Below are 25,182 nucleotides of genomic sequence, written 5' to 3'. Positions count from 1 at the left end.
TTATAAGTAATTTTCTGCTTCTGTCTTGAATTCAGGCTTTTATAGCAGAAGATAAATCTTGTGATTTAGTGAAAGTAGAGTGCAAAATTTTAATGAATATTCAGTAAATGCTTTGGAAGTTTCTTAATTAATCATGTTTATGTAAACATCATGATTAAAACCAGGTTTTGCTTTACTCTTCAATTTGTTATTACAAAAATAAATGCATTCTTTTAAAATTTAAAACAGCAGTTTACTATTATTTTGAGCGCTCCTGCAGGTGTATGTACTGAATTTTGAAGGTCGTGATTGATTACAAACGTATCCGTCTGTAACCTTCTCGGAATGTCATCGAACTTCACAGTCTATGCCAAAGAGTCCGGTTTCGGGAGACAAGCCAAAGATTGTCTCATACGTGTAAATTTGATATTTTATTTACAAACCAAAGTCAATGTACAATAAAAAAAAAAAACCACGGAAAATTTCAGGTTACAGTTTAACAACCTGAACAATATCAATTATTAAATTTCTCAAAAAGTTTTAAAAAATTAGAAATTAAAAAAGGGCATAATAATTGTTAAATAAAAATAAGTACAATTTGATCTTGATGTGAACCGGGAGACCGGATTAAAATGTAGATTTCGTTATTTGTCCAAAATTAATTTTTTAAAATTTGGTACTGCCAAAACATGAATATTCTCGTTATTTAAAATACTTCTATAATCGGAATTATATGACTACTAACAACGATTGCGAAAATAAAGGGCGGATAAGGATTTTTTAAGTCGGATAAAGAGGTTGGGTGTATATGTAAGATATAATAAAATACGATGGCTATGCTAATAAATGATATTTGGTGTTCTCCGAAATTCGAGATCTTTCCAAGTCACATAACACTGCTTGAAAAATGGAACTAAAAACTAAAATTACCAATCACAGCTTAACTATACTTATGCAACTACTTAGTAAATAAATTTCCTAATACTTGCACAATAGCTGCAAAGTAATATAATAGTAATTTATTTACTAATGGAATATTGAGTATATTATGTCCTAATATATAAAGTTAGTAGAATTGTATCTGAATGAAGTAACTCAGAAGCATTGAAATTGAATCCCAAAAATAATTTTTTAAAAGGAAACTTGAATTTTAATTATGGAAACTTCTAAAATGAAAATTAATCAATAAACTATGTAATTATAGTCATTGATCGGAAATGGGTTGACTTTGCAAGGGGAGCAAACCAACCCCCGTTCAATTAACATTAATTAATAAATGTTGGTGCTGCCGATCGTTTCTGAGTTATACACGTACGTACGTATGTACAGACTTGAGTCATGAAAAAATCTCTTCTGAATCCATTTTACAGTCCTTCTTGGAAAAGAGAGAGCTTTATTATGTCCGTACGTATATGTAAGAACGCAAAAACAGGATGAAATGGATTATAGAACTGTCAAAATGGATATTTTCGTTGAGATATGATACACGAAATTATTTGCTTTTACAATACTTCCTTTACTTCGTACAAAAAAGTAAAAAATTTAAAGATTTTTTATAGCATTAATTAATTGTATGTACTTAGCAACTTGCAGTTGACTGATGTTGCAACGGTTATCCGTGCAGCCTACGGTATCCTGCTTTTATATCCCTCGTATCCGATACAACAGTTTCCAAAGCTTATGAAAGGAAGCAAATCTCAATCATTGAAAAAATACGTGCACATGAACAAGCAATGGGTTACAAAAACAAAAGTGCCCAACATTGATCCATAAAAGAAAATAAAAATCCTCTTAACATATTGACGGAAATAGAGGAATACATTTTTGTCACTAACCAAATATTAATTTCAGGGTGGCCTATCAAAACCCAAGCATTATAAGTTTCAAATATAAGAAAAACATGGCAATGTGCACTTTTAAACTGACAAAACAAGCGATCTTATTTTGGAAGAGATTTTGAATAAAATTTTATCATTTCGGAGGACAATCAGATACATCCCTTTTCTTCGGGAGCAAAAATTGTTTCTGCCAAAATTTAATTTTGTTCCTGAGGAAGAAGGACCTTGTGTCTGATATGCTGAGAATCAATAAAATTTTATTCAAATCAAAAAACGGTTGCTTTTATGAGTAATTTTACATTTCATTTTTTTTTTTTCATAAACACATTTCTTTGCTACGCAAATAGCATTACAAATCAATAATAACGTTCATCGTTTTGAACAGCTTTTATTTACACATCTAAGTGTGGTTAATCGAACTTGAAGAATTTTGAATGTGTTGTATCATCATAGAGTTTGGCTTAAAATGAGTATTTTCCTTCGACATACCACATGCATGCAAAGTTGTACACAGTTCCAGTTCTCTGGGCGAAATAAAACTAAAAGGGAAATAAAAAGCCTTTCTTCTTCTTTAAATGTTATTTGATTTCCTTTCCTTAAGCAAATTTTGTAAGATTATCAGATGTCCGGGATTTGTAGTTAAGTGCAAAGATGTGTTTGGGAATGGAAAAATGTTAGGTACTTTTAAACGAGAATCATCCAGAAAGAGGTTAATTACCGATGTCAAAGGAACTTTTAAACTTGAAAGGAAATTCCAAATATTCACGTAAATCCCACAAATATTATTCAAGAAAAACATTATCCAATGAAAAATATGAATGCGATGCGAAAATGTGAATATGGAAGCGAAACTAGATTCTGCACCATTCACATCATCATCAGGGTACATATACTTTTTCAAAAAGGTATCTCAGTCTCTTTTTCAACACCTTGAATGTTTTGTTGTTCTTGCTTTCTCTCACTTCTTCATATCTTCTTTTATCTGTCATATAAGCTTATATAATGTGCATATGTTGTAAGTTTCTAATCACTGAAATTAATTTTTCATTAAATGCTCTGGAGATGGTTATTCGCAGAAAATTTTCAAGGTTGTTGGCATTAAAGACAAATCACTAAACAGTGTATTACAGATACCAGTAAATTTTAATATGGAACGAGGGTTCTCAAGTAGATTATAGAATGCAGCTGCTTCAGTATAAGAACGCCATCATTATGCATATACTTATTACACTTTTTCCTCAATTCCCAAGGGATCATATGGCCCTTCCTCACAAATGCCCGTGGTCTTGGATTCTCGTCCTTGAAATATGGTAACCGTAGGTTTCTACCATATTTAATCTTATACACGCATATCGCACGGGGAAGGTAGTGTAAAATTTATTACCGTCTATTTTTTTACTATCGAACTTCTACTATGATAATGATATGAAAATTTTGATTTTCTAAATGGTGAATTCATGTTAACTGTATCTGTGACTATCCATATTTTGGGTAATTGATTTTTATATCTAGTCAAGAGCAATATTTTTATATCTAATCAAGAGCAATTTTGATAAGCCCATTTACAGCACTTTTCTTTAGTACATTTATGTGTTATAAAATACAGCGGTATAAAAGTAATTTTTGAAAGATGAAGAATTTATTTTGCTCTGTTGTACTGAGGAAGTATATCATTTTAAAAGATAAGTTTTCCCCATTCAATTCTAACCGGAAGAAAAATAAATTCCTCTTCTCTTAGGACTCCATACAAATAATATTCGTACTTGAATGATTTACAAAAGTGTCTTCGACTTATTTAGATTTAATATTAGTATTGTTCTTATTCCTCTAATGCTCCATAACATACCGTTCCATATTTGCACTTTTTTATCATTTTCAGCTTTCATGAGTATGTAGCTCAACTTGAAGGTCATGGCTAATTATGAGCGAGTGACTATATTCAAGTGACTCTTTCAGGGTGCCATAATCTTTACCTACCTATTATGCTGCACTCTATCAAAAAAAAAAAAAAAAAAAAAAAAAAAAAAATCACTGAATATTATGGTTTCTTGGCTGTTTGGCAGTCTTCCCTTTGTTGTATTGCATTTCTCGTGCAATAAAAAACGAATCCTGATATGCAATAAAAACATTTATGTCATCAAATAATGTTTCGCAGATAGTACTGGAACAACGCCATAATTCAAGATTTTTTTTTCGTATGTCAGCGAGTTTTTTCCCCCATAAGTCAGATTTTTTTTTTTTTTTTTGCTTCTTCATGAGCTGTTTTAGGTTTTGAAATAGTGGTATTATCTCTTTGCAGGTTGGACGTCGTTGCCACACAGAGAATCCTTCACAAGAGAATAACCAAAGCTTTGTACACTCGTTCATTAGCGCAGAACGGGCTAAGTTATGAGGTTTATTTATTTCTGGATGCTATTCGCTTTGCAATGTCGTTTCGGAGTTCAAGGTTCAGGTGGAAATGTTCCGAAGCGAACCAACGGCATCTACCATTGGAATAAGCAAACAATTGCAGCCCAGAATTCTCCGTATGTTGCCAAATACAGAGAAGAAAAACATTTGAACATCGCTCAGAATTCCAGCAGACGACTCTTCGGGTAAGTTGTCGCGCGGCCAGATTTGATTGCATCGGGCTCATCTTCTTTTTTCTCCCCCCTTTTTTACCCTCCTTAAAGAGTCTCACTCAGAAACCACAGTAGGTCCAATTTCCTGCCGTTAGTATTTATTTATTTATTTCATTTCATTTTTTTCCCGAATAAGAATTTATTTGTCACACAGTTAATCTGTTAAAACATTACGTAGCCACTTCTCTTAATTTGGTGTTTTTAAAATAATTTTTATTGAAATTAGTAACTTATATTTTCAAATTATATGACTTATATTTCAACTTTAAAGTTGTATGAATTGCAGTATATGGGAAAGGGAGGGAAGAAAATGTCGTTTATGTGACATCAAAAAATAAGAATAGTTACTTCTGAGTTCATATTAATTATGCTTTTTTTATTTTTTGCTAACAAGAATTACAGCATAATTTTAATAAATTTTATATACACTTTTTCAAAACATCAAATTAAAAATTAAATCACAAATTAAGATCATATTAAAAAATAATTATTTGCGAACGAAATATAAGCAAATATTTTTTTTCTTTGAAATATATGTAAGTTTCATCAATATATGTAAGTCCTCACTGAAATTACTGATTTAGCTGAAAATATGAGTTAGCGGAAAGAAGATTCTCTACCATTCACATCATCATCAGGGTAGATATGCGTTTTTTCAAAAAGGAATTTCAGCATCTTAACCACAAGATCACCGAAGAAATCATTGCAATGAAGTGCATTTTCCTGTTGCATACACCGTTCGTTTTTAAAGCAACCGCATAGTTCACAAAATAATATTTTTCTCGCATGGTATTTTATGGTAGTAATAATAATTACTTCAAGCAGATTATTCAAAAGTCCCTTATTTAACTCTAGGAATATGGTAAGAACACCATATTCCTAGAGTCCTCACTTTCAAATTCTTCCTTTTCCACTAAATTAACATTTTCAAGATAATAAATAAAGCAACATCTTCAAGATGTGCAAAATACAAATATTATATTAGCAAAATGCATTTCTGAAAGAAAATTATGTCTAAATTTGACAGAACTGCCTTTAAAATTTTAAAGCGATCAATGGGCGTTTCTGGAAATGCATTTTCTAGTGTTTAAAAAAGATGCATTTTAAAGTTTTTTAGTAGCATAATTTCGATGATCAGCTGCATCTTTAAGTATTTTTCACACACTAATGAAACGGCATGCAAAAATGTCTAAACATATGAAAATGTATGCCTGGCCCCTGAGATCTATTTTACATTAAAAATTTCTCTAATTTTATTGCATTAAGTATCATCAATTATTATAAATTTCTAAGAGCCATCAAACGTATTATCAAAAGGAATGAAATATTAAAAATTCTGTAAGATGAAGAAATTTTATAAATTGTATAAGAATATCAATATAACATGAAAAAAAGTCTTTTGTTTTGTAGGGTTTATATTTATTTTAACTAACATTTATTTTAAGTTTAAACTATCTTTCCTGTCAAGCCTTACTTTCCCCTGGAACTGCCAATGCCAGAATATGTAAATTTTAGTAGAACGCGCAAGGATTCAAATTATCAGCGGAAGTAGTATGATTTAAATAGAAGGAAACGAGTTCGGTGAGAGAGTTATTCTTACTTAGCGAGCGCGGAGGTAGAAATCGAGAATTGAAGAACCCCGCGTTGCGGCCTATGTGCTTGGCGGGAAGTAGTTGCAATTGTTCCAGTGAGCTTCAAGTCTGCTGAATTAGCAGCGGTATTGTAAAACGCGGTGAGTTAGTTATTTTAGAGAGCCTCGTAGTTAGAATCTTGTCTTTATTTTCTTTTCAGGTTATTATTTTTATTTTGACTGCCTAGTTGGCACAGTTTGTAAGCGTCAAGAGGACGCAATTGTAATTTAGTACGTCGAATAAAAAGGGACTTAAACCCTTTACAAGACTCTGTGGTTTATACAAGCTTTCACAGTCACCCTTGGTTGCGTGCAAGTTGTAGGCGCGCAACGTTATATTGGCGCCCGAACACTTATCGAACTGAAATGGCCGAAAACTGGATGGAAGCCGCTGGACAACACCAAGAAATGACAACTCAGTTAGAAGGATTTGGATACCTGGTTCAGACTTTGAGAGCATCAATCAAGCCAAACGTCTATTTCGACGGAAAAAATTCGGTGTCCTTATTTTTAGAAGGTATAGAAAACCACTTTCAGCTCTACCCTGTGCCTGAAAGACAAAAAGTTGCCATCGCCACATCAGCACTAAGAGGACAGGCCGCGCTATGGTGGAAAAATATAGGCAAATTTCTTCTAGGTGAATTTGGAAGCCCGACGTATACTTTTGAAAATTTCAAAAAATCGTTAGTAAAGGCCTTTCCCATAGTGAAAGATCGCGCACGGCTGGAAGCCGAGCTATATAGTTTCTATCAACGGGATACAGCAGAATTGACGGACTTTATTTTACGAAAAATCAAACTAACGGATATGTTGTATGGGAAAGAACCCGATGCGGAGATAATTGAAATAATATTACCAAGATTGTTACCCACTGTCCAAGACTACTTTGAAATTAGAAACCCAACCACATTGCAGGAACTTTTCGAATTGGCGGTGAAATTTCAAAATCGCAGAATAGCGGAAAGAGCGAGAGGGGAAACATATTCTCAAAGTACCAGAAGGAAGGAGGAAACCAGAAATGGAAATCGCTCATATGGGGGAAAGAACTATCAAGCTAACGCATCGAAACTCGAAGGTCAAGGCCCAAAAAGAAAATTTGAAAATAACCATCCGCGTACCCAGAAGACACAGATTGAAAGGAAAGCTTTAAACGACTAGAGGGGCCTGTGAAAGGGAGGGTCCAGACCCCGGAAGTTTTAGAAAAACCCTCAAATAGACATCTAAATACAGTCATCGTAAAAAACTCACAGCTACCAATTATACAAGTCCTGGTTGGCGATGTACCAGTAGAAGCCCTCATCGATACAGGGGCAGAAGGAAATTTCATGAGTGAAAAGTTCTTCAAAAAGAATTTTTATAGGATACGACTATTCAAAACCAGAAATACGGAAATTATAGCGGCGCAAGGAAAAACATGTCACTGCATCGGGAAAGTATCATTAAACTTACAGATAAAAGAGGAAAATCTCAAAGTATTAATTTTTGTGGTGAAAGACCTCCAACACTCTCTTATTTTAGGTATGGACTTTTTAAGGGCCGCGAGGGCCAAATTAAATTTTCAAGATAGTTCCGTGGTGCTGGAGATGGACCAGAGGGTGGTGGAACCTGCGGAGACACCTGAATTGGACCTTAGCCATCTGAATGACCAGGAAAGTAAAGCAATACAGCAAGTGGTGAGTAATTTTTTTCATTTGTTTTCAGAAAAACCGGGAAACTGTCAGATCGTGACTCACAAGATTCAATTAAATGCCGGAAAACCTTGTAGGACTAAACCGTATCGCTATGATAAACAAAAAGACTTAATCATCGAAGAACATATTCAGGAGATGTTAAAGAATAAAATAATAACGCCCATAAATAGTGAATACGCGAGTCCAGTCGTACTATGTAGGAAAAAGAACGAGTTTCCTCCTTCGGATAAAAGGGCTTGGAGGTTTGCTATCGATTATAGAAAACTAAATAGCATAACTAAATTTCCAGTTTACCCTTTGCCGGTTATAGACGAGATCATTAGACAGATCAAATCGACAAGATATATGTCTACTTTGGACTTAACGTCTGGCTACTATCAAATAGCTATGAGATCCGAAGATATACATAAAACCGCGTTTATAACAAAATCGGGCACTTATGCATTTTTACGCATGCCTTTTGGGTTGTGTGGGGCCCCATCAACATTCCAGAGAGCTATGGACATTGTTCTAAAGCCTGTCCTAGAAAAATCAACTTTAATTTATCTAGATGATATAATTATAACGAGTAGTACGTTGGAACAACACATTAATGACCTCGAACAAGTTTTTAAATTATTAAAAGAGGCCGGTCTTACAATTAACGCCTCAAAATGCAAGTTCGCAACTAAAGAACTTAAATATCTCGGTTATAAAATTTCGCAAAAGGGTATAGAAACGCAAGATTCAAAAATAAAAGCTATTAAGAATTTCCCACCGCCCAACACCGCCAAGAAACTTTCGTCTTTCCTTGGACTATGTTCTTACTATCGATCTTTCATAAAAGATTTCGCTAATATTGTTGAACCACTATTAGTAATCAAAAGAAAAAAGAGTAAATTTACGTGGACAGCTGAAGCTAACACAGCTTTTGAAAGATTAAAAGAAGCGCTTATTAATGCCCCTGTTTTAAAATTCCCTGAGGGGGACGAAAACCTGGAAATTGCGGCAGATGCATCAGACTATGCGGTGGGTGCGGTTCTTATGCAAAATAACCATCCGCTGGCATTTTTTAGTAAAACATTGAATCAAACACAAAGGAATTATACAGCTACAGAAAGAGAAACATTAGCCGTATTAATGGCTGTACACAAATTTCGAGTTTATTTCGGCAAATCGCCAGTAACAGTCTTTTCGGATCATGCGGCTGTTGGTAGACTTTACTCGGGGAAAAATCTAACGCCCAGGTTAATAAGATGGGCTTTAAAACTCCAAGAATATAATATCACAATAAAATATAAACCGGGTAAGGAAAACAATGTAGCTGACGCACTTTCTCGTATAAAACTGGACGATGAAGGAAATGAACTTAAATGCGCTGTGTTGACTTCAAAAATTTTAGATTCTAGAGATACGGTTATTACTGAACTGAAAGCTGATCCTGAATTTGGAAATATCTATGCTTATTTGAAAGACCCCGAAAGCTTTGAGCACACAGATATCGATGCGATAAGAAATAGAGCAAAAAACTATGAAATAATAGATAATTTATTATTCTATACGAAAACAACAAACGAAAATCTTGAGTATAAGCCAGACATCCCAGCCTCGCTTCGATTAAGCATTTTGAAGGAGTTGCACGAAAAAAAAACAGCGGGCCACCTCGGGGTCAGGAAGACTATAAAAAGGGTACGCGAGGCGGTATATTTCCCGCAATTATACAAAATAGTAACGGCGTATGTCAGGTCCTGCAATCAATGTCAGTTAATAAATGATATTAATTACAGCCCGGCCGGGTACTTAAATAGCATTCGCGCTACATTTCCGAATGAAATTTTAGGCATAGATCTCCTTGGTCCCTTCCCCCAGAGCGAGTTAAATAAAAATCGTTTTCTTTTAGTAATAGTAGATCATTTTTCAAAATGGATAGAAATTGTTCCACTTAAACGCGCGTCAGCCAAAACAGTCGCAGATGCATTCTTACACAGATACATTTTAAAATACGGTGCACCGATAAAAGTCATTAGCGATAACGGAAAACAATTCATTAGTCAAATATTTGAAAACATATGCAATGCACTTGATATACGCCATATCAAAATGGTTCCGTATAGACCACAGGCTAACATAGCAGAAAGAGTTAATAAAAACATTGTAAAAATAATTCGCAGTTACGTTAGCACACATCACAAGCGCTGGGATGGCTACATAAATGAATTAGCTTATGCTTTAAGAACGGCACATCATGATACTACGGGAAAAACTCCAGCAGAATTATTTTTAGGCAGAAAGTTAATTACGCCTTTAGATAAATTATTCTTTGTGCAACAAAGAGAGCAGGAATTTAGACAAAAGGACGTGCAAAAGCTATTGATCAGGCGCTTAAAACCTCGGATACGGCAAGAAATAGGCAGAAAATTTATTATGATAGAAAACGCCGTGAAGCAGATTTTAAAGTTGGGGATAAAGTGTTGAAACGGAAATTTTCTTTATCAAGTGCCCCAGACAATTTTATGGCAAAGCTAGCTCCAAAGTTTGAAGGCCCCTATGTAATTCAGGAAATCAAAGGAGTAGTCTTATATCTTAAAAACGAGAGAGGGGAAATCTGTAAAGCAAGTCCCGACCAGGTGAAAAAATACTATAATCCAAATGATTTTGAAATCCTTAAAAGTTTCTTGCAGGACTCAAGTCTAAACGAAATAGAAGGGCCAGAGACTGCAACAACTATTCCACCACCCAAGAAACGGAGAACTGAAGAGAGACCTAGCACTTCTACAACCCGGACGTCGGTATCAAAAAGAAAAAATGAGTTTCAAACTCCGGCGTTTAAGAAAAACAAAAATACAGATGAACCGGGTAAAGAAACCGTGGTAAAGACGAAAACACCACCTACAAAAGATGGCAGGAGAAATTATACATCAAGGAGAACGCGCACACGGCCACAGAGTCAGGTGCCAGCAAAGCCGCCGTTCCGGAAACTGAAACGCCAACAGGAGGCACAGAAGTACGAGGAACAGAAGAAATTCAAGGACTCCAGACCGGAGGACGTCAAGACCAGCCGTCCCAGGCAGAAACGCAAAGGCCAACAACCAGACGATTACTCCGTCAAGAGGCCAGCATGTAGAGGACGCAAAAGAAAGAGCAACGGGGACGACACTCGGAGATCAATAAGGAGAAGATTGACATCCATGACACCTCTAACTTGGGATCAATTTTGTCAAAAACGGATGACGGAGTTTCAAACATCGAAAACTCAAAGATAAGTTAAAACCTTCTATAAATTTTTTTTTCTCTTTTGTTCCGAAATGTTATGCATAAGTACGAAGTTCTATGTTTTGACGAAAGTCAATATGTCTCGGTTGAGACTTAGTTTTGTTTTACTTTATTTAGCTAAGGCAAAAGTGTTATTTTCTTTAAGTGTAAAAGCTAAAAACAAGCATTTTCTGTTGGTCGAAAGACTAATTCTGTTATGTTAAAGCCAAAATTTGGCCGGAGATAAAAATAACTTCGTATTCTTGTACTAACAAGAATTTTAGTTTCAGTGCCGCCAGCTTGGCGAAGAATGAGTAAAGTAAAAATTTATTTTCTCTTATTCATTTTATGGTAAATTGTAAAAAGCATATGTATTAAACTTTTGTAAATGTAGGTAAATACTTGCATGTTATGTAAAAGTAGAATTTAGTCTAGAACCATAAAATTGTAGATGCTAAAAGTGAATGCTTAAAAGCAATGAAGTCAAAATTTAAGTATTAAACTGTAAAGTCATGCTTTAGAGCGAAAGCCTGCATGTTTAAAGATGAATGAGGGGGAAGTTAGAATGAATGTGTTTTGTAGGGTTCTCCACCTACATTTGAATTTTTAAGAATATTAAAGTAGCTCATTGAGTTGTAGAATGTCGAGTAAGGTGTGTCTATTTGGTTGTTGAATTCTAACAAATCATGGTGGTTAGGGGAAGTGTTGTAAGACTAAAACACGAATATTCCCGTTTGACACCACACATGGTGGAGAGCCAGGGTAAAGTTAAATTAATGCTTGAAAAATTGAATGAATGTGAAGTAAGCAATAACTAAGAAAAACGAAACGTTAAAAACAAAAATTTATTGTGTCAAGAAAGTGTAAATTATAATGTATGTAGAAAGATACTGATACTTATTCCTTCCAGATGCTGGAAGGAAAGACCAAGATTGATTGATGAAGTCCAGGAAAAGTTGCTGTAAGAAGAAAGCTTTGTAACGACTAACAGAATTTTAATATATAATTGTTACATAAGATTTTTTTTGTGTAAACGAGGCTTTCGCCAGTTAGTTCAGAATTAGATAAACTTACAACAGGTCGTTTGTAGGACCTGCTTCCAAGTTTTCCAAATTCTGGCAGCGGCAAATGTAGGGTTTATATTTATTTTAACTAACATTTATTTTAAGTTTAAAATATCTTTCCTGTCAAGCCTTACTTTCCCCTGGAACTGCCAATGCCAGAATATGTAAATTTTAGTAGAACGCGCAAGGATTCAAATTATCAGCGGAAGTAGTATGATTTAAATAGAAGGAAACGAGTTCGGTGAGAGAGTTATTCTTACTTAGCGAGCGCGGAGGTAGAAATCGAGAATTGAAGAACCCCGCGTTGCGGCCTATGTGCTTGGCGGGAAGTAGTTGCAATTGTTCCAGTGAGCTTCAAGTCTGCTGAATTAGCAGCGGTATTGTAAAACGCGGTGAGTTAGTTATTTTAGAGCCTCGTAGTTAGAATCTTGTCTTTATTTTCTTTTCAGGTTATTATTCTTATTTTGACTGCCTAGTTGGCACAGTTTGTAAGCATCAAGAGGACGCAACTGTAATTTAGTACGTTGAATAAAAAGGGACTTAAACCCTTTACAAGACTCTGTGGTTTATCACCCTTGGTTGCGTGCAAGTTGTAGGCGCGCAACGTTATAGTTTTACCAAATTAAGGTTTCTTTTGGTAGCAACGTATTTCTGGAAAAGAATACATTTAATATTGTGTATATGAAAAAAAAAACATACTTTATGTCAAAATTTGGAAAAATTTTAATCAATGTGCATAGTATAAATGCTAATCCCGGCTTATTCTCGAATTAACAAGGCTCTTCTTTTTATCATAAATCTTCACACTGCCTTAAGTTCGATTTCTCATTCTTAACGTCTCCTATCCTTAGTTGTTATTGTTTTTCCTATAATTTACTAATTCGATTATTCTCATGCTTAACATCCAGCCTAAAAATTCATAATCACTTTAGTCTATAATCATAAAAACAGTCTATTTTCTATTTTCATATATATTATTGTAAAAAAAAAAAAGAGTATTATTACAGCGAAGAATTAAAAAGAATATTATTAAAGCTCTTTTCAAGTTATTTTATGATACATGAGAGTTTATAAAGAGAATATAAAGAGACATATAAAGAGAGTATACATATAAAGAGGCATGTACATATAAAGTATAAAGATACATATGCATATAAAGAGAGTCTGCATGTATAAACATGATTTATGATACATGTATAATATTGATAATATTAATATATATGTAGAAATAATAAAGAAATTTGTATGATGTGAATAACAATAATATAAATTAGGAGAAAAATACTAAAAACTGGAGAAAAATTGTAGGAATATAAATGTTTGATCTTTTGAAAAAAAAAAAAAAAAAAAAAAAAAAAAAAAAATATTCGCGAGCTTTTGAATTACACGAATGCTCACGAATAATCTTTTTTTTTGGGGGGGCAGTAAACTTCGTGTCATTTTTTAAAGAAATGCTTTTTATGTCTTTTTCACCCTAGTTCCATGCTCTGTTATATAAATATGTATTGCACAATTGTAATTTAAAAAAAATAATTTAAAATATCACATTCTGTTTTAATTTGCCACACATAACACTACCTCTTGCTGCACATGCATGTTGACAAAGCTTAATAATTGATTAACAAGAATAAAAGTTTGAAGCGCAAATTATTTGTTACCGAACAACCACATTCATTTAAAATAATTTATTTCCAGTTAATTACGTATGTGATAATATTGTAGGAATTATTTTCCTACAAAGTTTAAGCTTTAAAATAAAATATTAAATTGTTTAATGTAAAATACTGATGAACCTAACGTTAAGACAATATTATCAGAATATTTTTAAGACAGAATGTTAGAGCGTCACATTTAACATTATAAATGGACCATTTATGAAGCAGAATAAAAGTAACTTTATCTTCTTTTATATTTTTACATAAATGATAATACAGAATAAAAGAATAATTAACACTATTGCGAATTTAGTGTAATGTAACATGAAGTGCCTCAAACACAAGCGGTTTTGGCTGTAAATAGGATTACAGAGGGAAGTCTATTTAACATTGAGATAAATGGCTATCTCGCTAAATTGGCGAAATATCGGCAAGCTGGCGATGGTTCTGGCGACTGATTTTGTTGCCAGCTTTGGCGAGAAATCTCAGAAGTCGACATTTTGGTCCTGTCCTTGTATAACTGTAATTGGTAATGCAATAAAATAACTGTAATTGATTCATATATGTAAATCCGGCCGTTATATGTAACTTTAGCCGTATATGGCTTATGCAACTTCGAGAAATGGAATGTACTGGAGATTTCCCGGCAGGCAGGGGAAAACTTTATAAGACCAGAGAGAGCATCAGTTCTCGGTTTTTCATTCAGAGTTACCTCTCCGTGCGAGCTTCACTCTTTAGATGCTCTTTGCGATGTGTTTAACGTTCTTAGGAGTTTTAAAGTGGTAACTACTGACTGTACTCTGTTCTACTGAGAAGAGCTGCACGAGTACTGTTATGGAAAATTCCAGAACTGTTAAGTTTTTCTTTTGGTAAAATAAATTTTATTAATCTGTCATCTGTGCATTCAGTCCATTACGAACCCGTACGCATACGAGTACAAAAGTAAAATTTTGATTTTATATTTTTTATTATCACATCTTTTTACATTTTGAGGACACGGATAAAGTTTCAAATGCAAGTAATCAAAGCATGATACCAACAAGATGTGAATGCACAAAGCTTAAATTCAGCTGGAGCGCATAAGAGCCTGGTTACGCTATTTCTCAGTTTTTAAGTGAAATCATAATTTCAGCCAGAGTGAACCAGAGCTCTAAATGAGACGAGCTCCGGTACTTTGCTCTATAACAGAATAATAATATTAAGAGAAATTTCTAATATTACTGCAACAATTTATTTAGCATATAATAAAACTAATACTGACATTAGGAACTGAATGTTTGGCTTACTTTCCCTGGGATGAATAAAATACGAGAGAAAACTTGACCAATTGAGAAAGAAAATCATATGCCGAAATGTGACCGCTTCAGGAAGAGGAATTATGCACTATATTAGAGTTATCTGGTTAAGAATAAAACAGAATAGAAGCCAAAACAAATATGAAGTTTTATGTGACCAGGAAGAATCCTGTTTGAAATACTTTTCTTTTTCATCATCAGTACCATGTATTGTCATTATTAATCCATATTAATCTTATATTTATCTTATTAATTAATTTGATTTCAGTGATACTTTTTTAAAATTTGTAAATATACTCACTTCGCATTTGTATTATTATTTTATTTATACCCACGTATACCAAATCAGTGTAACTTAATTAACTAATATTTTCATTCACCTCTCTTACATTTCAATTCGTTTTAATTACGTATTATTTATTATTTTATTCATTCATTTTTATTCACCGCTCTTGACAACCTTCAATAGCGTTTTGGTACTTCTAATTTTAAATTAAGCTCTACTTATATACTATAAGAGGGTGTATACACAGAATTTTACCTTTATTATTCTCGAATTTCGATACTGTACTGCATCCATAAGTATTGTGCCTGCGACGTTCGGCTTGAAATTTTTTTATTTTTTTCACTTATTTTTATCCATGTTTCCTATCTTGACTTCTCCAAACATCTCTTTTGTCAGCTTAGGAGGTATAACGAATGAGTATTCAAAGACTGAAACATTAATAATCACAACTTGTAAGGTGTTTTATGTTAATTTATCAATTTTTGTGATTTGAATCTTTACTGTAGCTTCTCCTTTCTGTTAGTGAGGATGAAAATTAGTTTGAAAAATGCTTAAGTAAAGGGTTTTTAATTTTTTAGATATACTGTTATTGGCAGCGACGCCTGCAGTTGCCTTTTATACCCTAGCTTTGCCAGTGAATATTTCAGCTTTAGACATTTTTCTAGCCGGCATTAAAACATGCCATTAACGTTTTGAGCCAGTTTAGTTAGACCAAATTTGTGTAGTCTTCGGCTATGATATTTGTAATTGTAAATTAATATATGCTACATAAATATCTGAACCTGGCGGCGTTTTGTTGTACGCACAATCGGTGTCTTCTGTTTAAATTCAAGTTAAATAAAAATGGTTATTTAAAACCTTGATAGGAGTTGTTGTCTTCTCATTAGACGGAGGGATAACTCGCTTGTCAATTTGCTAGGATCTGAAGGGCATATTAGATAATATTTCACAATTATTAACCTATGTATCTCTGAGAACTTTCCTTTGATGTTTACTTCGATGTTGTCCCATTGAGTACATATGTCAAGCCGTATAGAAAGCGTATTATACGTGAAACAACGCCTGTTCTGTTGATGGCTCAAATGGAACGATCTTTGCGGAAAAAATCTTTCAGAAAGTTCGGACACGAATGCCACAATGAAGGAGTTCCTTAGAAATTAAATCTTAGTGATAGGAGCTCAAGTCCGAGGAGTGTTATGGATAGTATATCAATTTTCAGTGCCCATCTAGAGAATAAATAAGCCATAGATTGCGCTATATATGCCCAGTTATTATTCTGCAAAATGATGGGAGCTTCTTCAGAAAGTGTCGCCACTTCTTTTGCAATGTTGACAATAGTTTAAATTCCCAAAATGAGCATATATGCTGCATATTTACTTTCTGTCCTTGAAATATAATATATGTTAGGTTAAAACTTCACATCAGTCTCACATGAGATTTTTTTTTTTTTTTTTTTTTTTGTGGGCGATTGACAGATATCGAGCTCTACTGTGACATAAAGGAGTCATACTAATGCGCTTTTAAACTTTCCTTACATTCCGGTCTCACAAGTCTAATTAAATTAAAGCCACCAAAACTCGTTACTATACGTATATGCGTAAAAAAGAAGTCTTATTAATATTAAACTTGAACGTTATTTTTACATGTGACTTTTTGTTTCTTTCATATAGTGATTACCATACCTGTTAAAACTTTGTAAAAGTCCGTTTTCAAACAACATTTTACATTGTGGAATCATCGAACAGTAGCAATTCACTTAACATCCATGCTCCGTATTCAAAATATTTTGGCATCAGGTTGGTGTATGGAATGTCGACATCTCTTATGTATATATTCAAAGAGAAAGTTCATAATTTTTTTTTTTGTAATTTTATACTTGTGTTATAATTTTATACGTTACTATCTTTAGAAAGTATTGTCTAATACTTTGTCACAGAATTAATTCCACAAAAATACTTTTGTAAAATGGAATTTATATTTTATTATAAAATTTACATCTTAAGTAATACTAATTTACTTTCATATTGCTTAGCACATGTCGTCTAACAGTAAACAACTCGCACTTAAAATATGCGTTAATTGTACAGGTAACCTATTATTAGCAGGAAGCATTAGCTGCTATACACATGAAAGCATTTCTTACGTTAAAAGATCTCTGTGAAACATTTTATAATAGTGAATTAACTGAACTAATGTCCAAAACCATTGTATTTTAATAGGAATTGGAAGAAATAATTAATTGGCATTAAATAATAGTTCACGATTTTCTTGATTTAATGGTTATTGTATACTTAACTGCCAAAAATTAGTTGAAATGAGTAAATAATTTCCGGTAAAGACAGTTGATAACCGCAACTTCAGACAACGTTTCGACTGTCATTCGTGTGAACCAGGCTCTTGAGATGCTCGCACTGATAACAATGAGATTCCTTTGTGGTGAGAAAAAAGATTCAGAATGAGTGAGAGAGAAAGGGCGAAAACCACAGGATTGTAATCATTAATCAAGACTATCTATTAGTCTATTTGAGATTCGAAAAAAAAAAGAAAATGTTTTACCAGCTAAAAATGAATTCTTTGAGGCGCTCGACGCATTCAAAAAACAGAAATTTACTGAGTCAGTACTTATTTTTTTAATTATATTATTTTTAAATTATTACTTTAGAGATATAATTGCTATTTAAAACAGATATCGCTTCAAGATCCTTAAGAATTTTTAATAAAAAAATTAATTACATTATGCTTGTAACAACTTCGAAACATTTCAAATTATGTCTCTTATGTAATTTGTCAACGTGATAAGAAAAAATTTATTTATTCACTGTACTTTCATAGCGCCGCCCAACCGGTATAGTGGTTAGCGTCGCTGACTGGCGTGCCGAGGAGCTCGGATTCGAATCCCGGAGAAGGCATGCACGTTTGTAAATGTATAGTTATAGTGTCGGTGCGGCATCGGCAGCAAGTTGCAATTAGATGTACCTTGAATACTATTCATAATACCATTAGACAGTTATGAATATTATGACTATATATAGTTATAATTACTATCAATGGAAGAAACAGAACATATCTAAAAGATGCTTTTCGTATGTTATGAATAAGTTGAATGACCTGAGTCTAGTATGATCTTCGTATGTTGGCCCTAATATTAGCTGTTTGTAATAATTATTTTTCATTCAAAAAGTCTTTTTCTTTAAAATTATTTTTGCATATTGATTGCAGTTCTCCATAACACTCGCTGCATTCTTATACTTATTTTTATCATTTTCAGTGAGTACATATGCGATAGACTCTTCCCCTACCATTAACTTCACGAGAGGACTTTCGGCTCGCCGCATATTTAGAGTGCCCCCATGCCGCGCAGGCACTATACATTTACAAACATCCATGCATTCTCCGGCATTTAAACCCGGACCCTTTAGTATCGTAGTAGGCTTCTCTAACCACTGTACAGTCTGGGATGCTGAGTAGTAGTAGCGATGGTAGGTTACATATTTGATTATAAATGCTCACATGGTGCTTATAAAGTCTTCGTACAAATTCAGATAATAATAATTACAAAAATATACATAATAGAAATGCACTGTAAATTGTTTGTAAAAACATCATTTCTGAAGTTTGATTACTCTATAATTCAAATATCTATACCGGATATAATCGCCGCCTTTCTTTGCATATCGTGCAAATAGGCTTTCCAACTCGTTGAAATGATTCTTAATTCAATGATTTCGTGAAGTGATTTTGTGATTCTGATCCCAAATTTAAAATTGAGGATTAACGCTTTTCAATAATTTTTAAGTGCAGAAACGTGTCAAAAGGGGGGAAAGAAGACTTCATTGAACATAAAGTAAACATATGTTTAAAAGCCAATATTCTTCTGCTTAAATTATATCACCAAGTTGCGAGCTATTATTTAGCAAAATATGAGCCTATTCGAGTAATCTTCATTACGGAGATATTTTGGGATTTATCACTTAGTTGCGTATTCCATAAAAGAAGCAATGTATGAAGAACTAAAGATTAGTAGTTATAGTGGCCGACTAATCCTCTGTCAAACAAGGAAAGTGCATATTTGCAGTTTTCTTCAAATTATTGATTCACAAAACACAGGTCATGTTTTTGGTAAGTGCAAAATTTTAGACATTTCTTTTACATTGTAGTTGCTCTCATGGAATAGTTAACACATTGAAAGAATATGAAATATAATATTCCTAAGTAAAAGGCATAACGTAAGATTCTACACATTACATGATTGCATGCTTCGGTATGTTGAAGTCATTTGAAAGTTACTTGTTGACCATATTTTGCACTGCCATGCTGAGCAAATAAAATGAACCTCGTTGGTGACGTATTTATAAAAGAATTTAAAGGATTAATTATCACTGTACCCGAAACAAAACAGCATTTTTGCGCTTACAAACATAAAAGTGCAAACTAAAAGGGGACTCATACACCTTAAAACCCATAAAATCTTCGAATATGTGACTGTTGCAAGTATTGGGATAACTTATTTATTTTAAAAGCAATTACTTCCAACTTTTTACAGCTGACTACGTAATATGGCTGCTTTCTGAAATGGTAATCAGAAGGATTGTGTTGGCACAAATATTTTTATGATTTAATCCGCTTTGTTGCAAAAGGTTTCGTCATGTTTCCACCTTGCCCACACAGTTTAAAACATTCTGTCACATAATTTAATTCCATATTTAATATATAGCATTTATAACATTTGGAAACTACTGTGAACCAAAAATTCTAAGAATTTCATGTTAAATTTTTATTTTATTTAGAGTTGGGTTTATAAAATGTATTTTATTAAAAAAGTCTGTAATGTTTTCGTGTATAATTTTTTTAATATTAAAATATTCCTCAAAGTTTTGGTTCATTTATAAAATAGTGCCCATATAAAGAATTCCATTAAATTTCAAGTATGTACCATTAGCCATTTTTAAAATATCATGCGCGCAAGGTGGAAACATGGCGAAACATTTTGTCACAAAGCGGATTAAATTACAGCAATATTTGTGGTAACACAAACCTTTCTGGTTAATAGTTCCCAAAGCAGCTATTTTATGTAGTCAGCTGTAAAAAGTTGAAAGTAATTGCTTTTAAAATAAATAAAATCTTCCAATTCTTGCAACAGTCACATATTCGAAGATCATAAGGGTTTTAAGGTATACGAGCCCCCTTAAAGTATTTAAAGGAAAAGACATCTCATCTGTCAGTAAATTTTATCCTGCACTTGTTACAATATGAAAAATCTTTGTTTGAAACAGTTGCTACTTGGAGCGAATATATGAAGTATACTTTTACTGTTTACTTGTATTAAAGTAAAATGAGGATGAATATGATTGATTTCTTAAAAAAATTTGAAAATTAAATTCTATCGCATAAAGTATAGGTTTAAACGGCTTTCGTTTTTAAACTGTGTCCAAAAATTATAAAACTGATTCAGAATTTAGAAGGATCAAACTATGCATTCTCTCACATCTTGTGGCGTTAGTCAGATAATTTTGGTCTTCTTTTAAGTGCCAGAGTAATGGTTGTTTGGGGATAAGATAGAATGTATTTTGATAAGCGAGAAAGATGATATTGATGACAGCAGAAGAGGTTAAATCAGAGGTTCTCAACTAAGAGAAAATCTGGTGAGCTTTTTATTTATGTGTAAGTATTTAATTTTTTTTTAGTTCATGAGTATAAAAATAGCTTCTCTAAAATACTATTGCTTGCTTATGGGTTCGCAATAGATTAAATGCACACAAATACGACAATAGGTTAATAAAATTTATTTTATGAACACGAAACATGAAAGAAATACCTCAAAGTTCTGGATCTTTCCACATAGGAAGTCGTACAGCTCTTCACAATATAACCGAGTTCAATCAGTAGTTACATTTCAAACTACTATGTATGTTAAACACAATGCAATGCAAAGCGCAACTAAAAAGAAAGCTACCCGGAGATATCTCAATTCTCCGATTTCACGCCGAGCTAACAGCAACTGAAAGCAGGTGCTTTCAACAGCCTTATATAGTTTCTACCTGGCCGCCGAGATATTTCCAGTACTTTCTGCTTCTTGAATTTACTGGAAGGTAATATGAGTGTCGAATTGCGTTTGCAACTAACCTAGTGATTAATTACATTTATTCAGTTACAATACTTATTACAGTGATACAAAGACTGGACCAAAATATCGCCAAATGGGCTCCAAGTTTGGCACTTTTGGAGATTTCTCGCCAAATTTTCGAGATACCTATTTACTCAATGTTAAATGGACTTGCCCTTGTATACTTACTTTTCTGGCATAGCCTGTCTCTTTCAGATTTTCCTGTTATATTATACAAAATAAATATAGCAATTTCACATACACTAAAATCACCTTCACCTATCTATGTGCGAAATTCATAATAGTACCATTTTAAAGACATTTCAAAAGCCAAACTCAGTTATGAATGTATTCATTTTCATAAACAATTTCTTATAGCGGTCAGTAAGGACACTGATTTTGCTATCATACAGATTTTAAAAATATTAATATTCTGTCACAAAATTTCTCAAAGGCAAATGTTTTCTTCTAAATAAATCAGAATTTTCCATTTTTACTTTTTTATTTTTGCGAATTTATTTCTATTTTTAATATGAAAATTACATATCCCTGGCAATAACTCTTTAGAATAGAAGAAAAAATAATAGATAGAAATAAGAAAGTGAGTTTGTAGGATAACTGAAGTAATATATTATTAATTAAAGTTATGAAAATGAAAAAAGACGACATTACAAAAACAGGAAACAGAATTCGAAACATTCTATATAACATGCACCAGAAAATGAAGATGTAATTATTAAGCTCTTTCATCGTAATATCTGTAATATTTGCCCAGCTACACACTTGTCGTTCTATCATTTTAATGTTCCTGAAAGGAAAAATATTTTCAGCATTTTTACAACGCGAGGGGAGAAATTCACACTTGAGTTTTATTTCTCTATGATCCGATATGCAATTTCCGAATTCTTATTGAAAAAAATTCCTGTAAAATTATTTTCTTAAATGGAAGGAAATGGAGAGGAAAGGAAACAGCTGCAAAATACATTTCATCTTGCCATTTAATTTATGTCTTTTTCTTCCAACATTCATTCTTTGAGGAGACGTTATTTTTTTTTTACGGGAGGGAACGAAAACAGAAAAGACAGCGGGGGGGGGGGAGAAGATTCAAAAACTAAAACCACTGTCAGCTTACTTCCTGATGCTATGATGATTCATAAAATAAGGCGAAATTATTCCGTTATACTGCTGTTAAGTTCTCGTAACATAAATCTAAGCTTGTCTGTAATAAAAAAAAAATATTTCAGGTTTATAATTCTCTGAGCTATAGCTCGTAAATGCCTCTTTTTTTCAGTCTCACGGTAAAGAAAATACATTTGTTATAATCCGTATCATTCTCAGAATTAGTTTAAAAGAGTAAAATAATGGCAAAAATTACTCTAAACTTTTAAATTAACTTTTACCTGAAGTTTGTGACATTCCTATGGTAGCAAGCTATAAAATTGTTCAGAAATTTGAAAGTTTTCATTATTTCATAATAAAAGAATTGCCGTAAAGACAACGTAGAAAACTCATTGCATCAAATGTATTGTTAATATTTTTAAGACTAGCTGTTTTCGCCGCCAATCCATAATAGTTGCTATACAAAAGAGTAATTATGTAATGATTTTAATGAATCACCTAGTGTAATTTCGTGAAAACATTTAATGACTTTAATAATAGACCAAACGTAATTTTTTTTGATTACTCTAATTTAGTTCATCATTCCAGCTTACGACTTTAGACTTCAGATGCAACTTATGCAAATGAGCTTTAATACTACAGCTCATTGTGCAATTTTTTTACTAAAATTTGATTTAATTACGCTCCGAAAAGAACTGTGATGAAGAAAAAAAAATGTGTTCTAAAGCATTTTTTTTCACCGGGGAAAAGCATTTTAGATTTTAACAATTAAAGATGGGGAATGAAATATAGACCAACATATTTCTTTCAGGTCTTTTTCAAATATACTTACATTATTTTTGACATGTTATTATAATTTTCGGCATATTTTGGCAGCATTAATATTAGTTGAAATATCTTTTTTATCTTTCCTTCTTTCTTCTTCCGTTTTTTTTTTTTTTTTTTTTTTTTTTTTTTAAAAATTTAAGAATTCGATGATAGGAACCACAGTAATCGCTTTGCTGCGATTTATTTCCATAGTAAATTTCCATAGTTTTTTCTTTCTACCTATGCAATGAAACCTGTCGAATGTCTAATCTTTCTCAAATAGCATCGAAAAGATCAAGAAAGGAACTTGATGGTAATATCACAAGATCAAACAAATAGACGTAATTGAAACACTTTATAACTTTGATTCTATCTCACGACTTGTGAGTATTTAAAATATACAGTATAAAATTTACCATCCAACCTGGACCTGGTTTCAACATAAAGCTCTTTTTTTTATAAGATATAGATATATAAATCCAACATCCAATCCAATTATAAGATAGATTATATAAATCCAACAGTTTACATCTAACCCGTGCAGACCCGTACAACATTACAAGACTGCAAGATAGACCGCGACAGAATTTCGAACAAACACACTTCCCGAGTAAAATGTTCGACCTAAAGTAATGTTTTCTTCTATTAGTTGGGCAGCGGAAGCTATCCAAAACTCTCACACTCCTATTCGTAAAATTCTAGACTTTATATAAGGTAACCAGACTTCCCGATTTAGGCTGGATAGTCCGGATTTTAGACTTCATGTCTCGAAGTCCCTCGCTTGTCCCGGCGGGACGCCTGTTTGTCCCGCTTTTCTGCAAAAGAGACTCTTAACGTCAATTAACTCGAATTGGGCCCCACAGCCCATAGATAACATGGACCTTATAAGAGAGACCTTTCTTATAAGGTCCATGCCGATAAAGCTATGATGTCATCACTCAGAAACGCGGGCGGCAGCGACCACGTTGGTGGCTAAGGCAAAGAAATAGCTGCGCATGCGCAAAATAATTGTCGACAAAGCAAAGAACGTCTACAATGCATGGTTATTGCATAACAAATATCTCAGACATTTGTTTCATTTCTGTGCAAAAACGCTGAGCATAATGTCCGACGAAACTGCTCTTAAGGGGCATAGTGATTATGCCGTTGTCGGCTGATGAAAATTCGAATGACCGGCTCAGCGATACTTGAACTGTGAGAGTTGCCTCTTCCGCTGCTTTATCTCATACTATCCTGGATTACTCTACAATAACTGCGTATGTGATTCTTCATGAAACGCGTTATGACCTTCATTTAGGACAATTGAATGTTTTACGTGAAGCCATTCAAACTGCTGAAGCCAATGCAACACCTGAGCAGCCGATAGATCACGGAATTATGGAGTTAATCAGGCATATGCATAACATGGAAAGTGAAACACCTAAGCTCCAGGACCAGGTCCGGCTATCAAGACTTCTTCATAACCTGGTTGCTAATCCTAGTGACAACCACGTGGTGCAGCAAGTTATTAGTTTCTTCATTGAGCGTGCTATACGACCAGACTCAAGACTGTGCATTTCTGAGGATGGATTCTTCGTGCTTCCTGCTAAAATACCGCTCTCCAATGGAATTATTTATGGATGTGAATTACTTTTACCTCTTAGTCGTGCCTTTTGTGCACGCAATCCTATGGACTATGACGCTGCAGTACAAGTTATTCCTATTAACAAGGAAGCTCATGCTCTCGCTGTTGCAAATACCTTGATTAAAAAGCTGAAACCTGATTATCTCAAACATTTGGCGAACGGACTTGCTGATATTATTAAAATGCGAAACCATTTCAAGTCCGATATTGATTCGCTTTACGGAAAATGTGAAACCTAC

General features: G+C 33.4%; 1 protein-coding gene across 4 annotated transcripts in view; it reads left to right on the top strand.

Moving 5' to 3' along the window:
- Positions 1-25,182, top strand: part of LOC118183958 (epidermal growth factor-like protein 8) — a 133,610-nt gene that overhangs the window by 40,770 nt on the left and 67,658 nt on the right. For 3 of the 4 annotated variants that reach the window (XM_035353575.2, XM_035353574.2, XM_085827361.1), the window contains one exon: positions 4,117-4,411. In XM_035353575.2, the coding sequence (XP_035209466.1) occupies positions 4,206-4,411 (206 nt within the window). In that variant the 5' untranslated portion in view covers positions 4,117-4,205. Of the gene's footprint in view, positions 1-4,116; positions 4,412-12,324; positions 12,447-25,182 lie in introns of those variants that run through there. The other variant, XM_085827362.1, reaches the window with a different exon arrangement.

This window comes from Stegodyphus dumicola, chromosome 1 (assembly GCF_044657685.1).
Source record: "Stegodyphus dumicola isolate Sdum_Otavi_A_Nest chromosome 1, ASM4465768v1".
In the NCBI taxonomy this organism is placed as follows: Eukaryota; Metazoa; Arthropoda; class Arachnida; order Araneae; family Eresidae; genus Stegodyphus; species Stegodyphus dumicola.
Note: the sequence above shows the minus strand (reverse complement) of the source record. Positions and strands in the feature narration are given on the sequence as shown.